Here is a 17,060-nt window from a genome sequence, read left to right as displayed (position 1 = left end):
CCTAAACAGTGCATTAAGATCCTTTTTTTTCTTTCAGCAGAGATTAAACCATTGCAATCTTCTAAGTTTGCTATGTAATTCAAAAAATATTCCTTCCACTCCTTCCATTGTACAGATGCTAAAAATTCCTTTGGTGTACTCAACTGCAAAGAAAGCGACGTCCCTGTACCAGAAGAATCTCCACTCGAAGACATAGTGTACTAAAAGTTATAGCTGTAAAATATAACTCTTTAGCTTACTTCTTCAGCAAGACATGTATCTCTGTTATAATAATTTCTGTTAGTTTTCCTTTGTGCCGGATAAACTTCAGCAATGAAGTTGCTAAAAAGTTAAGAATAGTAAAAATAATACCATGTACTTGGTACTAATGAACATTAAAAGGGCGCTGTTCCTGCTCCTATGTAACTTCCAGCGCAAGAACCAGCACGTTCACAAGACATTGTTATTAAGCATTATGTTGTCCAGGCAACCAGTAACCATGCGGGGGTGCACGCGAGGACCGACGCGATGAAAAATCTAACGTTTGAGCAGTACACACGCGCCTCAAACAAAATAAACAAACGGCAACTGTATTAGAGAAAGAGAAAAATAAAAATAAATAAATAATAATAAAAAAAAACTGCCCTCAATTGCTTAAAATAAGTTGCCTTTAACAAAGCAGGTCCGAAAATAGCTGCTCTACAATCCTCAGTCTGATGTCTGTAGCGTTGCCTTCCAATACAGTTTTCTTAGTCCAATGCTTGCTGCTTTACGATCCCATCCTCGTCGCCATGTGAAGTAAGTACACTGGCTCTTCTAGTTCTTTCCTTACAAGTTTATTTCCAGTTATAATGTACAGACAGAGATACATGTGCTCGCCATCCCCAAACCGGCACAACTCCAACCTTTCATATGAAAACATTCCAATCCCCAGTCACAGCCTGCCCCAACATTCCACTGCCCCTGATGTCATAGCATTCTTCTTTTACATACAAACCAATACATCACTACAAGGAGCAGCAAAGAAAGAGGAAGTCCTGAGGTGTTGATAGACTCTAATATGAGTAAAAGACTGTTGATTGGTGGACATTTGTTACATTGCTTTGTGGGAAATGTAGTTTGTGTTTTGATTGGCTGCTATTATTTGAGAAGTAAAGAAAGAGAAGCATAATCTGAGCCTCCGGTCCTGACATAGAATTGTATATTTGTCTCTGCCTCCACCACTCAGTTTAGCCGCAGCCCCGTTATACGGTGTTTCAGTGGCACCCTTATTGGTATGTGAATCCTTCACTAGTATTTATTACTTTTTTTGATGTTCTAAACTTGGTTCCTGAGTTAGTTAATGCGAAAAGGCATACTTCTCGCCTCATGTGAATAATGTAGCTTCAAACTTTCATACGTAAATGGCTCCCGTAGGAAGTAAAACACAAAAACCGAGAGAAAGGGCACGCTGCTTAAGCACACTCTGCTCCTCAGAGGTGCAGCTAATGTTCCTGAACTGCACACCCGAGGCGTGACTTCCTGTTCATCGTTCCAACATGGTGTGAACTTGAGCACAGACTTTTCAGCTTGCCTGTCGTGCTTGTCCGTTTTCTGTTTCTAGCAGCCTTTCTCTTCTGAGCGAAAGCCTCTTTCTTTTCCGGGATCAAAGAGCCCACACTGGTCCAATCGGAGTTGACGTTTTTGGATGGTGTAGGGTTGCACTTCCGCTCGCCATTTTCTTTCGCAGTACTCCAGCGGTGGTGCGTGTGTGCTACGGCCCCGGGGAGGAATTTTTTTGTGTTTTCCCGTCGAGGGAAAATAGACCCAGCATGGTGAGTCGATTACGTGCAGTCCTCAAAGGCCGTTTCCTTTGCTTTACGTAAGCTTGTAAGGTATATGTCACTTCTGTGTTCATATTTATCCTCTGAATTCTTTCTTCCCGCCATTGTCAGCTCGTTTTCATCCAGTTGTTATCACGACTTAATCCTGGGTTATCAGGAATCTTTTCGCTCTGTCACTCCCAAACTTGGTTCTACCGCCTCTGTTTCCTCTTCTGTAACCTTTTATACTAAAGTGGTCTCACATTTCGTGATCTAAATCTGCATATTGCTAGATGGTGTTGGAAATTAAGGCCTGGTCTCTGTTGGATTGAACCACGGGCCTGAAATGTCAGGAAAAGCGAATGGCAAAAACGGCTTCAATCGGCAAAGCATTTAGTTCGTGCTTTAAGCCACTACCCGCTCAGCTGAGTACCATTGAATGGTCTCTGTGCGAGGCGTTTACTGAGTGTAAGGACTTATACTGTAAGACAGTATTTTATTTGCCAATAAACCGCTTTTAATAATTGTTGCTTAGATTCTTTCAACGTCTGGATCTTTTTAATAGCAATTTCGAGTTGCTGCATGTCGTTTAAACTACCGACCGTCTTTAGATTTTGCAGCAGGTAAGGAGTTTTCTCATGACGGGTTGGCGTCTGATGGTAAGGAACAACGTGATTTATGGGTCCACTGAAAGTAGTTTTGCCCATTTTGTTATTCGTAAGCCCATATCAGTGTGTTTTTCCGTTTCTGATTGTGGTGCTCAAGTTCAATTGGACTAACTAATGATCTCATGGAAGCTGTAATTAATTTAATAATGCTTTTTTTTGTTTGTTTTTTAAAACAGAGTTTACCACTGAACCCCAAGCCTTTCCTCAATGGACTGACTGGCAAGCCAGTAATGGTCAAACTGAAATGGGGAATGGAATACAAAGGTTATCTAGTATCTGTCGATGGATATATGAATATGCAGGTGAGATGAGTAGCTAAGCTGTATGTATTACTCCTTGCTTACATTCTGATTGTTAATCGTCTCTAACGGGGCATTTTAAAGAGATTACTTAGGGTGGCGTACAAGAACTTAGTAGTAGATAAAGCTAATGTTTAGTAAACAGGGTTGCAAGTTAAGCAGTACAAAACGGTTGCAGCAGTAATGCGAAAAAACGATAGATTCTAGGTATTATTCATAATGCACTGTGCAACATGTGAGGTAGTTTGGTATTAGTGGGGTTGTAGTGTTTTCTGGATATTTTTGATGGTTTGAATGACATACCTTTGTGCAAATGGGTGTTGTACCAATCGAGGTAGTGTTGTCTACAGTGGGGTGGGGGTGACACTTGCCTCCTGAGGGCATGTGGGGGCCAAGCTATGTGTTTATGGCTAAATATGGCGTCCAGGTTTGTAGAGCGGTTGATGAAATGGGACAAGGGAGTAGGCTAGGAATAGATAAGGGTTTGAGGAAATAGTACAGCAACCTGTATTGCTGAGCGGTAAAATCATTTTTTTTTAATGTGGGTCTGAGTCATAGGAGCCTAATTGGGTGATAGGTCGTGAACTCGAACTTTCTTCTAGGTTTCTGAAGGGAATGGATCTAAAAACAGTCCTGCCGGTTGAGCATGTGCTAATGAGAATGTTGGATATTTGGTAGACGAGAGCAAACAGTGGCCAACCTGATACCTTTTATGTTGCCCTAGTAACGTACCACAAGAGTGTAAAATCTAAAGGAAAGACTGCTCGTTTGTCCAGGAGATTGATTACAGCAGTGTTTAGCATTAAGCAGAACGTAGCCTTCAAGTACTGGAAGACATAATAACTTGGCCGCACAAGCTTTAAGTGACCCTGAAATTAGGAACTTGGTGAATTTGAAAATGGGGCCAGGATTTAGCATTCTACATGCATCCTTTTGACCCAATATCTGCCAGGTAATGGTGGTAACAGGGTCCGGATTTGGATAGTACCTAGCCCCTGTACTTCGCTTCAACGGGTATAGGTTGTAGCTATCAGCTTTACCTTGCACCCAACCGGACCACTTCCAGAGTCTCCAGGACACTGATTTGCAAAAGGCCAAGGGGTTATGACCTTAAACCCCTCTGTGGTCATCCTTTGACATTTTGTCTTGCGTGATTTGAAATAACTTATTTGAAGGAAGCGCTTTTGGCAGACACCAACAGAGCCGTTCAGTCACCTTGTGGTCCAAAAGCGACTCATCAATGTAGCTGTCACTACACAGAATATAGCACTTGTTTTAATAACTGGCACCCTGCTTAAATACTGGTTAACATCTCCCAAAAGTACAGTCTGCTTTACAGTGGTTATTATATACTAAAGATTGTCATGGCTTTCCAAGGAGGAACTGGTGTCTCGAGTCAATATAAATATGCTTTGCACCGCATTGATAGACTACTGCTTGTTTCATACTGATGCTCTCTCAGCTAATGGTTTATTTGCCTCCCCACATGCTGATGGTAAAGTATATTATTTTCAAATTTTATTTTTCTTTCTTTTAAAGCTGGCAAACACAGAAGAATACATTGATGGGGCATTATCTGGACATCTGGGTGAAGTCTTGATACGGTAACTTAAAACCTGTTGTCTTTAACTAGGCACTGTATCATAAGTGTTTTTCTCATGGTTGCTGTGCTGTAAACCATCTGGTTTGTGCTTTCGTGGAAACAATAATTGAATCTCTAGCAATTAGCTAGCCTCTAAACAAGAAATGCATATCTCCTATTCATCCCTCGTATGTGCTGGCTTAATTTTTCTTTCTTAAACTTATGTGTTGGGATATCTATCCCCGAAATGGAAGTTAGTTTACACACCAGAGTTGCAGCTGTGAGGGGTGAAAGCATTGACAAGTTATTTTCAAGGGTAATTTTTTTTTTGAGTGTTTTGACATTCCAGTTGGTCTTAACAGGAAATTGCTTTTAAACCAGCCACGAAGAGATGGTATGCAGTCATGTGTACTAGTGCTTAGTACACTTCGGTTGGTTGAGCGCATGGCTTAGAGATGGGTTTTAATACATTTTCTGAAGCATATTTCTGATCGCTGAAATCTGAGTGCGGCGGGAAGGGTGTTCCAAGGTTTAAAGACAAGATATGCAAAAGAGCGACCACCACCAAGTTCTTTTAACTTTGGGAACTGTAGGAGCCGTTGGTTGCCTGCTTGAAGAAGCCTCCGTGGAACAGAGGGCTTAAGACGTTTCTAGATAATGGGCTGACCTTTTCTATGTAAGACTTGAGGCGCAGTGCAAAGCATTTAAAAAATAAAAAAAAAAATTTTTTTGAACCTGCATACAATTCAGGGCTGCTAGCGTCGGCCTTGATGGTTGAAGCTTGGGGTGTCCATAGAGTTCTGGTCGCTCCATTTTACCACATACTCTAGACTCCCTAGATAGAGGGGGTTTCCACAGTCAAGATGAGTGCTAATTAATCCTTGTATTACCACCGCTTTGGTGGGAGGTGGTAGTAAATGTAGAAACTTTCTAGGAGATTTCAAGATGCTAAAACAAGACCCAGCCAGCTTTCGGACCTGCGTTTCCACAGTGAGTTTATTTATTTTTATTTTTTGTCAATCCAGAAACCCAGGCTTTATTCTGCCTGGACAGGCTTGGTTATTTCTTCTAAATTTTCTGGCCATGACCATTACAGCCATGTAGCGTTATCACTGACTACCAGTATGCCTGTTTTATCACCATTTAGTTTCAGGCTGCTTGCAGGCATCCATTCTGTAACCTCCTTGAGGCACGAATTGAGCTGTGACAAAGTGCGGCTTACATCGGGGTGAGGGCCAGGATGTTCTGAGTGTCAATTGCATGTGACAAGGCCAAACCACACGAGCACAATCTCGGAGGGCTACATAGAGGTTAGAGTGTATGGATTACTGAGGATCCCTCTGGAACCCCCTCACCATGAGGGAACATCTGAGGAAAAATGCATCTTCGCATAACTGAACGCTCCTATTTTCCAGGGAAGGTTTTAAACCTGTAATGCCATTTCTGGGGATTCCCACTTCCTTCATCCTCTGGATGAGGGTGGAATGTTGGTGTTTAAGGCCACACTGAGAAAGTTCCTTGGTAGCTACTAGCTGCGTGGTCTCTGTACTACTGCCTGATCTGAAGGCCTTCTGTCTGAGTGGGATGTCATTAGTTTGCCATAGGTTTTTCCAGTATGTTACTAGCTGTTGGAAGCAGTGAAATGTGTCTAGCTTTCTACCTTTTGCCAGCAGAAGTTGTTTAAAAAAAAATATATATTTCCTAACTATAACGTCTCTTGTAATAAACCCATGACGACCAAAGGCAATGCATGGTGGCAGTTGGTCTCAGGGCCTGGTCTGTGGCCAGGTACTGCAGCCTGCCCCTATATGCTCCCAAGGCCACACTACGCACGGCCTTTGGCTTGGTGTTGCATGCAGGGGGCTGATGCCTTTCCACCAGACCACAGTGACTCTTTGCCATGCAATGTCCAGGCATAGCTACGACGTTCAACCCAATGTTTTTGATGGGGGGAGGGGGGTGTTGTAAATGTTCTTTCAATAGGAAAGTTTAACGTTCAAAACACAAGTAAACACACTGACATGAGATACCAGGATTTGAACCTTCAACATACTGAGTGACAGATCAAAAGCTTCACCATTAGGCCAGAGGTGACTGTTCTGCATCAAGAAGTGCTTATATATTTAATTTTTAACATTTTGCTAGTGTGACGCTTTGAAGTAATTGTCTGGGGAATGTTTTAACATTCAGAACACTAGAAAATATATAGACTCATTTCCATGAGATACCAGGATTTGAACCTTCATCCTATTGAGTTAGTCAGATAGCTTTACCAGTAGGCCACACGTGGCTCTTTTCTGCAGTGCATCAAACCATAACTAAAACATTTGAACAAAACATCTTGCTACTGTGACGCTTTGAAGTCAGTAAATTGAGAGTCCACTGCAATAGCAATCTCTCTTCCATTATGGGATGGAAGAGAGTGAAAGGTTGAGAAAGCTATTTAGAGAAAGTGAATGAGATTGGTAGAGAGGCTTTTTAGGCGTTGATTAACAATATAGAGTGAGATTTATGGACAAACTGAAAAGAAAATGTAGTTGTCAAAATCTGTGAGCTCACCTCTCGGTATGTATCTTAAATATTTAAAGTTTAGGTGTGCCAGTGGTCATTTCCCCGCTTTTTGTTTTGTTTCAATTAAAACAGGGAATTGACTCCTGGTGCACTTAACATAGAACCTTCAGTGTAAGGGTCTGACATCTTAACCTCTACAGTACAGTTTACTGATTTCCTTCCCATTATTGGATGAGAGTGAAAGTGACAGGACCGTGGGGTAAGCCTAAAGGCCCCAGCTGTCCAGCTTGCTCCCACCTCATGTGGGAGCATGCACTGCTCCCGCACACAGGGAGCTGCTGGAAATGCATCTCCCTGCTTGCTGGAGCAATACTTTAAATCTATTTCCTTGCCCTCATGTCTGTGAGCAGGGAAACAGATGAAAATTCTGTTTCCAGCAAGTGGAAGTATTTTGACAGTTCCCGCATGCTAGAAGTTAGGTTAGTGTTTGCTTTTGCCTGGCAGGCACTGCCACTGCTCCCGCAAAACAAGCGTTTATCTCCTGATGGTGGACCACTCAGGAGATAACAGGGGCCAGCCCTGGGGGTGGCGGTCACCCAGGGCCATTGATGGCTCTGGGTAGGGGGTTTGCGTGACTTTCTTAACCACCCCCACCCCACCCACTTGTTGTGCAAGGGCCAGCCCAGAAGAGGTGCTTTTGTCCCCGGGGCTGTATATGGCCCAGAAAATGGGGGCTCTTAAACATACAGAGTAGCCCCCGGTGATGTGGTGGTGGTGGTCCCCAGGGCATCTGAAAGCCGAAGGAGGTGGGTCTGTCGACACCCCTACCTTACTACCCCCCCCCCCCCCCAAGGGTTCACATACTTGTTTTTTTGGGGGGTGGGGGCAGGGGTGTGCCCCCCCCCCACCCCCCCCAGGGGCAGTGGTGGTTCCCACAATTCAATAATGATGTATTATTTTAAATGCGGTCACAAAGGTTTGCTGTCCACTCAGGTTGTCTGTGGTAGGGGTTAGAACAATCCACCCTCGTCGTTATCTGGCAGAAATTAAAAGAAAGATCGCTGCACACCAATCTCTCTGTGCTTGTACCGCTTTAATAACATATTGAGCAAACCCCGCTGTTCAACTCAAGTCTTGTTTATGGTCAGTGGGTCCTTTACCATTTCAGTATGTATAGCATTGCTTGTCCTGCCCATTAGAAGGCATTCTGGGAAACATAGGGGGTCATTATGACCCCAGCAGTCTGTGTTAATGTGGCAGTAGTACCGCCAACAGGCTGGCGGTACATACCGCCACTTTGACATTCCTTTCCTGTCACTGGCAGGAGGCCCAGCCCCCTCCATCCACGCTCCCTGCTTCCAATCCCCCCACTACACACACCACGCATTCACACTCACACAGGCATACACGCATGCACAAATCCGTACATATTCTGACACGCATTTATGTTTCCATTCATACGTGCATTCTTACACATGCAAACACTACTACATGCACATTCACACACTCTCACATTTGTGCAAACACACCCCCACACACAACCCCCCCCCGCCCCCTCTCCACTGTCAGAAACCTGACTTGCCTGCACCCAGGGGGTCTTCCAACAGAGGACGGGATGGGGCACTGCTAGCGCCAGCAGACATCGCCAGGCCGTATTATTTGACATAATACTGCTGGCGGCGGTCTACTGGTGTGGTGCTGCTCGTGGTAGCAGCGCCACCTTAACACCATCCGCCAGTATGGCAACTGCTGGGTAGGCAGCATTTACTGCCATTGTCATAATTAGGGCCATAGTTACTAAACACTCCAGTGCATTAAAATCAAACTTCTGGAACAGGTATGTATAATTGAGGTATACGTTTTGATATTTTTCGGTCACAGGTACTCCTAAAACCTCGTTTTTGAAATTATTTAAATCTTAAATCGTGATCCCTTGTTGCATATTGACAACCCAGTTGATCATAGAAGTTAACAAACACACGTTAATATTATCAGTAGTACTAAGGGCAAAAAATGGTACGTCCGCTATATAAGATGTGGCTATATTGTGTGAAAAGTACTTCTGCGCATAAGTTTGTATGATTTATAATGTGGTATTATCGGGCATGCCTGTCCCCACCTCAGAATTCAAGATGTAAGTTACTTGTCTCGACTAAGTGTCAAATGTCTAAATAGACAAAGCCCTATGCTATTTCCATACCGCACTGCACAGTATATCACTATATGTGAGCTGCTACATGAATTAATTAATTTGGTCATCATATTTGCCATAAGTTACTTATCAGTGCCTCAGATCAGAAAAGTATGATAAATCTCTGGGTGACATGAGTTTTAAAGAGCCAGTTCTCTCCTCGGATCCCAGATGTGTGTAAAATTGGAGGGCAATCTTGTTCTGTCCGCGTTACTAATTTGACCAGTATATTCTATTCATTCCAAATATCCTATACTGTCATACTTTTTCTAGGCAAGGGTCTGGTATTCCTGCTCTTGTATAACAAGTTCAAAGCCCCAGATACCAAATTATTATTATTTATATTTGTACACACACATATATGTGAATTGCCCAATATGTTGTATTCTTGCCATTGTTCCACTGTATGTTCTCTATCGTAATTGTCTGTTAGTTGTTTTATTAGCGATCCTATACCTGTATACCCAAGGGAAGCAAAGTACAATCATCACCACATCAACAATGGACTGTAAGGTTCGCCATAATTTTGAAGAAAGATGCGTAGTTACACACCTCGAGACACCCACATCGTATAGCTTATTTCTTATAGGTGTACATGCAATTTTGCATCAGTCCCTCTGGTTCCCTGGTTTGTAATCTTGTATCTTCTCTCCAGTCTTCAAAGCTGTAGTGTCCTGCCACCGCCCCTTTCATTTTTAGGTACATGGGCCACTCCATAATATTGCAAAATTCTCAAATCCATCATGTGAGTTTAGTGCTTAGCTGCTGCGTAGCTCATGTCCCGGTGTTGCATGTTCCAAAATTCGCTTTTTTCAACGGACAAATTGTACTTCCTGTGTACTTGAGGACACACATACATTTAATGATACACAACAAAACTCGTATTGCATGTAATTCTCTCTTCAATGGGTATCTTTGTACCCCTGGATTCAATGACCGAATATGTGTTCTTTCCTATTTTGCACGCCTTACAGCTATTGCATTTGACAAAGCTTCTTGCTTCTCCATCCAGTTGTCAGGTTGCTTGTCTGTAAAGTGACTGTTCACTAGTTTGTCCTTGAGAGAGCATGCTTTGCTGTATCTGAATTGCGGTATACGACCAACCGCTTCTGAGATGTCACTATCACTTGTTAGAATTTTCCAATGTCTTTGGAATATTTTCTTGATCACATCACTCCCCTTGCTGCAAGTTGTGATCATTTTTATACTGGTAGCTTTATCTTCCGTTTCCAGTTGTTTTTGTCATGAAGATGTTTGTGTTCTTCTGCTTGCTCTTATGGCACCTTGTTCAACATATCCTGCGGGGTGGCCCCTGCTGTAGAACATCCTCTTTACCTCCCTGAACTGGGCTAGTACATCCTCTTCTTTAGAGCAGTTGCATTCAGTACGGATGAACTCCCATAAGAGATACCTTTGACCAGTGCTATAGGGTGGAACCTTGTACAGAGGACACAATTTGTGGCATTCTGTTTCCTATACATGGTGGTCACATCTGTTCTCAATATCTACCCGAATCTTCAGGAAGTCAGTTTGCAGGTTATCACTGTTGCACGTGAATTTTAATCCAAATTCATTATTGTTGATCTCACAAATACTCCATGAATTGTTGTGTACCCATCCAGATTATAAGCAAACCCATATATCTTAACCAGATGCCAACATTAGATACATACTGTTTATATTCCTCCTGTCATGCAGTCTCCCCCAGCCCATCTTCAGATTTGCATAGCTGGGTAGAAGGGAATTCCCATGGCCATTCCGCAGACTTGTTGAAACACCTCATTATTGAATAGAAAGAGATTGTTATACAGATCTCAATAATTGACAATAACATTGAGTGTTCCGCCTCTTACGTTTCTGTTTCTAGAAATAAATAATTGCATTTAAGCCAGTGTCGTGGCTGAAGTGTACAATGACACCACATCAATGGTTACAAGATAAAACTACTGTTGGCACTCAATATAAGCAATCGTTTTTAGGAACTGCCCATAATCCTTTATGTATGGTGATAGTTTTTACCATGGGAGAAATAGTGCCTAATTACGACTCTGGTGGAGGAGATTACCCTGTCACAAACGTGACCGATATCCTGTCCGCTGTATTACAAGTTCCATAGGATATAGAACTTGTATTACAGCGGGGGGGGGGGGGGATATCATTCACAGTGATGAAGTAATCGCCGCTGCCAAGTTAATAATCAGGACCATAGTAGTTCACATATTTAGAAATGTTTTCAAACACCGACTCGCACCCAGATACCATTGGGCTCCCCTGGGCCAATTAGGGTAAAAACTGAATTGTAGGCTTAACTGTATTGATAACCAAATACCGATAATCATAGGTTTTTCATGCCATCCTTTTAATTTCACCTTCAAATCAGCAAACATAGTGCCAATTGGGTTATGTTCCAAATTTGTATGTCAATCTTAGTTTGTACAAAATCAGTTTTTGGGGCAGAAGGAAATACCTTTGTTCAGGAGGGTAAGCTCATTCTCATTGAGTATATTAGATAGATTCACTGCTAAGTTGTTTCTTGTATAAGTTGGGTCTATCATGTCTTCTGCCCGTTTCATAGAGGGCACATTGTAATTAAAGTGGTGCAAAGTACGGAGAGATTGGTGTGTAGCAGTCTTTCAATTTGTGCCATATCTCTGCCTCGCTGACTGTCTGGCGACTGTCTCTGGCGTTTATATTATGAGGGTGTGCTCTACAAAGCTGCACACTGGGATCGGTGCAAGAAGAGGAACGTGTTACAGTGGGGACATAACTGCTGCTTCGTCTCCTTTACCTCAGTCATACTTCACACTTTTGAAAATATGGTCAGATAGGGAAATTCTATGGATAATTTAAACATGCGCAAAACCTGCAGAACTTTTGAAATCTGGATGTCTGCAGAAATATATGTGCCACAGAACTGGCATCCCTTACTTTTGCATTTATTTGGCAGGCTGTGGTGATCTAGGAATTGGTACATGAAGAGCCTATTCAAATCTTGTGAAAGGGTGACAGAAGTTATAAAAAAAAAAAACAGAACCATTCTCGAACTGGAAAACGTTAAAACACAGCAGGGATTGGTTTTGGAATATGTTGCTGTATTTGAGTGCTGGTACTATCTTTTAAAATTCTTCATAGATTACTGGTTGGAGCCTTGTTTTGGGGGGGCAGGGGGTGGAGGGTTAGCGGTAGAGAAGAGTCCCTTTGGGGCCCCTCACCTCTAATTTAGAGGAAAGGGCATGCATGCGGATACAGGCAAATTGTATACAACCAACTTAATTTCAGAATGCTCCTGTCTGGCCATACCAGTAGGTTCACTTTGGATTTTTTAGTACCCTGGTCACTTGTGAGGAAATGCCCCCCTTTTTTGTTTCAAAACTCTCATTCTGTTTCCACATGTTTTCCGTTTGAGTATAATGCATTCAAACCATTCCTTTACTTTTTAAAACCCTGTTAGAATTATACATCAAGCAAATCATTATTGGTCATTTGCACAATGCATCGTTCTTCCTAGAATAATCTTCACAAACAATATAAATTGAGTTGTAAGTTTCCTTATCGACTTGCCCTTGGAAATGCTTCTGATAGACTAACCATTCCATTATTATTTCTTGGGGCCTACCATCTTGATTTTGTGCATATTAAGCAGGTCCTTTTCCTATGTAATGTGGATTCCTTTAGGATAAAAGCTTTGCTGTCTCCCTTCCAAGTTGATAATCTGTATCAAGAAATACAGGTTACTCCATTGTTCATTTCATAAGCATAGGGTTGGCCCAGTTCATTTCATAAGCATAGTGTTGGCCCACAAGCATATGCTTAGTTTGACTACACTTCTGATAGAAACTGTAGGAAGTTGGCTCTGTATGCACTATTTCAAAGTAAGGAATAGTATGCACAGAGTCCAAGGGTTCCCCTTAGAGGTAAGATAGTGGCAAAAACAGATAATTCTAATGCTCTATTTTGTGGTAGTGTGGTCGAGCAGTAGGCTTATCAAAGGAGTAGTGTTAAGCATTTGTTGTACATACACAAGCAATAAATGAGGAACACACACTCAAAGACAATTCCAGGCCAATAGGTTTTTGTATAGAAAAATAATTTTTCTTAGTTTATTTCAAGAACCACAGGTTCAAGATTTACATGTAATACTTCAAATGAAAGGTATTGCAGGTAGGTACTTTTAGGAACTTTGAATTAGCAAAATAGCATATACAGTTTTCACATAAATCACATATAGCTATTTTAAAACTAGACACAGTGCAATTTTCAACAGTTCCTGGGGGGAGTAAGAGTTTGTTAGTTTTTGCAGGTAAGTAAACCACCTACGGGGTTCAAGTTTGGGTCCAAGGTAGCCCACCGTTGGGGGCTCAGAGCAACCCCAAAGTTACCACACCAGCAGCTCAGGGCCGGCCAGGTGCAGAGGTCAAAGTGGTGCCCAAAACGCATAGGTTTCAATGGAGAAGGGGGTGCCCCGGTTCCAGTTTGCCAGCAGGTAAGTACCCGCGTCTTCGGAGGGCAGACCAGGGGGGTTTTGTAGGGCACGGGGGGGGGACACAAGTCCACACAGAAAGTACACCCTCAGCGGCACGGGGGCGGCCAGGTGCAGTGTGAAAACAAGCGTCGGGTTTGTAATAGAAAGCAATGGGAGACCAAGGGGTCCCTTCAGTGATGCAGGCAAGGGGGGGGGGGGGGGGGCCTCCTCGGGGTAGCCACCACCTGGGCAGGGGGGGGGGGGCACCTGGGGGTCGCTCCTGCACTGGAGGTCAGATCCATCAGGTCCTGGGGGCTGCGGGTGCAGTGTCCCTACCAGGCGTCGGGTTCTTAGAAGCAGGCAGTCCGGCCAGGGGTAGCCTCTGGATTCCCTCTGCAGGCGTTGCTGTGGGGGCTCAGGGGGGGGTCACCTCTGGCTACTCACGGTCTCGCAGTTGCCGGGGAGTCCTCCCTGAAGTGTTTATTCTCCACAAGTCGAGCCGGGGGCGTCTGGTGCAGAGTGCCAAGTCTCACGCTTCCGGCGGGAAACGCGTGTTGTTTTAAAGTTGCTCCTTTGTTACAAAGTTGCAGTCTTTGGTGAACAGAGCCGCTGTCCTCGGGTGTTCTTGGTCCTTCTAGATGCAGGGCAGTCCTCTGAGGCTTCAGAGGTCGCTGGTCCCTGTGGAAAGCGTCGCTGGAGCAGTGTCTTTGAAAGTGGGGAGACAGGCCTGTAGAGCTGGGGCCAAAGCAGTTTGTGTCTCCGTCTTCTCTGCAGGGTTTTTCAGCTTAGCAGTCCTCTTCTTCTTAGGTTGCAGGAATCTGATTTCCTGGGTTCTGGGGGTGCCCCTAGATACTCAATTTAGGGGTGTGTTTAGGTCTGGGAGGGCAGTAGCCAATGGCTACTGTCCTTGAGGGTGGCTACACCCTCCTTGTGCCTCCTCCCTGAGGGGAGGGGGGCACATCCCTATTCCTATTGGGGGAATCCTCCATCTGCAAGATGGAGGATTTCTAAAAGTCCGTCACCTCAGCTCAGGACACCTGGGGCTGTCCTGACTGGCCAGTGACTCCTCTTTGTTTTTCTCATTATCTCCCCTGGACTTGCCGCCAAAAGTGGGGGCTGTGTTCAGGGGGCTGGCATCTCCACTAGCTGGAGTGCCCTGGGGCATTGTAACACGAAGCCTGAGCCTTTGAGGCTCAATGCTAGGTGTTACAGTTCCTGCAGGGGGAGGTGTGAAGCATCTCCACCCAGAGCAGGCTTTTGTTTCTGTCCCCAGAGAGCACAAAGGCCCTCACCACATGGGGTCAGAAACTCGTCTCTCACACACAGACCAGTCAGTCTTGCACTGAACAATTGGGTAAAATACAGCGGGCATCTCTAAGATGCACTCTGTGTGCATTTTTTAATAAATCCAACACTGGCATCAGTGTGGGTTTATTATTCTGAGAAGTTTGATACCAAACTTCCCAGTATTCAGTGTAGCCATTATGGAGCTGTGGAGTTCGTTTTTGAAGGACTCGCAGACCATATACTCTTATGGCTACCCTGCACTTACAATATCTAAGGTTTTGCTTAGACACTGTAGGGGCATAGTGCTCATGCACCTATGCCCTCACCCGTGGTATAGTGCACCCTGCCTTAGGGCTGTAAGGCCTGCTAGAGGTCATTTTCTCCCCACCAGCACACACGCTGTGAGGCCGTGAGCATGCATTGAGTGAGGGGTCCATAGGGTGGCATAAGACATGCTGCAGCCCTTAGAGACCTTCCCTGGCATCAGGGCCCTTGGTACCAGGGGTACCAGTTACAAGGGACTTACCTGGGTGCCAGGGTTGTGCCAATTGTGTAAACAATGGTACATTTTAGGTGAAAGAACACTGGTGCTGGGGCCTGGTTAGCAGGGTCCCAGCACACTTCAGTCAAGTCAGCATCCGTATCAGGCAAAAAGTGGGGGGTAACTGCAACAGGGAGCCATTTCCTTACCGGATCTGTCTGGTTTGACTTGTCAGTGTTGAGCACAATATTCCTGTGACAGTTGTTTTTGTTTATAAGAAGCTGCTAGCCCAGCATAAATTCCCAAATCTTGCGCACACCCATTTTAAAAAGGAGAAATGTGCATATTTAAAACCTGGGGGTCTTTAGCCCTCAAACGGGTGTAAACAAATGTATGTGTAAATCATTACTTCCCATCAGTGGTAAAGTAAATCTGTGTAGTACAGTGCGTTTTAAAGTTCCTCACGTTGTAGTCCACTGGTTGTAAGGTACCACGTGGTAAAGAGATGGATGAACAACTGATATCCCACTAAAGCTCTGAGTAATAAAATTGTCTGCCTCTGTAGCAAATACCGTGCCACCAGGATTAAAAGGTGTTAATTTTAATGGTATGCTTGTTGATACCTTACTGGTAGGTAACCTGTTCTTGGGGGGAGGGGGGGGGTTGTGCACCCAGTCCCATAGTACCAATGTTTTTTTACCGTTGTGTTCAGCACGCTTACTTACTCAGTGTACCTGAACTTGGAGGAGAAACCAGGTATTTAGGCTGTATGCTGGCAACAGTTTACTCAGAAAGGCTCACTATCCTGCATCCCAGCTAATGAGCGATACATGGAGGGTTGAGCAGGTTAGTAGCATTGTAAACCCTTTGTTTGGTGGCTAGTGTAAATCTGCATTTAAAAAAAAAAAAATGAAGTGTTCTATGCTGTGCATTTGGCTGTGTAGATTTCATTTGTACCTTTACAAGTTAGGTAGAATAGTAAGGAACATATTGAGTGTCCCCAATAAATAGTCAAGCTTCCCATTCTACTCTTTTCTAAAATCTAAAGGATATTTTTTTTTTGCCTTTCATTTACAGGTGTAACAATGTCCTCTATATCCGAGGAGTGGAAGAAGAGGAGGAAGATGGAGAAATGAGAGAATGAACTCTGAAGATGGCTATTAAATTAGATGTATCATTTATAGTCGGTGGTCTTTTTGTAGAATTTTGCTTCATGCAATAAACTTTTTTTTGTAATATTTTGTTTTGTAAGTTGTAATGTTCATTATTCTTTACAAAGTAAAGATTCTCTGTGGAAGAAGAAACATTAAAAAGTTGGCACTTTTTCAGCCAGGCTGGTGATCAGGGTTGATTGATACAAATGTATATAAATCCTGGATTTACCTATTAAATTTTTGGTGGTGTTCCAATTTGACTGTGCATTACCATTTATTGTCTTAACTACTTTTTGTAGGCTATTAAATGCTGTACTGCCTCGTAGTGTAAATAGAGGCACAGTCTGACATTTGTGTATATTCTGCTGGAAAAGGTCTGTTTCTTCTGCTTCCAGTGCCTCATACATTGAACACTTCCTTTCAGTGTGGACTCATGACGTCCGCTTGACAACTTTGTTACTCTGGGAACGTTACTCGTTCTACCTGTAGCTCTGTTCCATTATTAGTACGGTCTAGTAGCATAAAGAGGCAAGCTAACCTTAGTATATTGGAAGCTTTACTGGTGCAATTTCATTCACACATGGGATGCGGCAGTTAAATCTGTGGTGTGGCTGAACTTCCAACCGTGACAGCTCTCGTGTTGA

The 17,060-nt window shown here is 43.6% G+C and overlaps 1 protein-coding gene across 1 annotated transcript; it reads left to right on the top strand.

The window, feature by feature from the left end:
• Nucleotides 1–1,573: 1,573 nt before the first annotated feature.
• SNRPF (small nuclear ribonucleoprotein polypeptide F) lies at nt 1,574–16,500 on the top strand. Its single transcript, XM_069229090.1, has 4 exons — nt 1,574–1,793; nt 2,626–2,751; nt 4,288–4,352; nt 16,340–16,500. Exons 1-4 carry the CDS (start codon nt 1,791–1,793, stop codon nt 16,404–16,406), a joined length of 261 nt encoding a protein of 86 aa, XP_069085191.1. The 5' UTR covers nt 1,574–1,790; the 3' UTR covers nt 16,407–16,500.
• The last annotated feature ends 560 nt before the right edge of the window (nt 16,501–17,060 follow it).

Source organism: Pleurodeles waltl, chromosome 4_1, assembly GCF_031143425.1.
Source record: "Pleurodeles waltl isolate 20211129_DDA chromosome 4_1, aPleWal1.hap1.20221129, whole genome shotgun sequence".
Taxonomy (NCBI): Eukaryota; Metazoa; Chordata; class Amphibia; order Caudata; family Salamandridae; genus Pleurodeles; species Pleurodeles waltl.
This window is presented reverse-complemented; position numbering and strand designations above follow the sequence as displayed.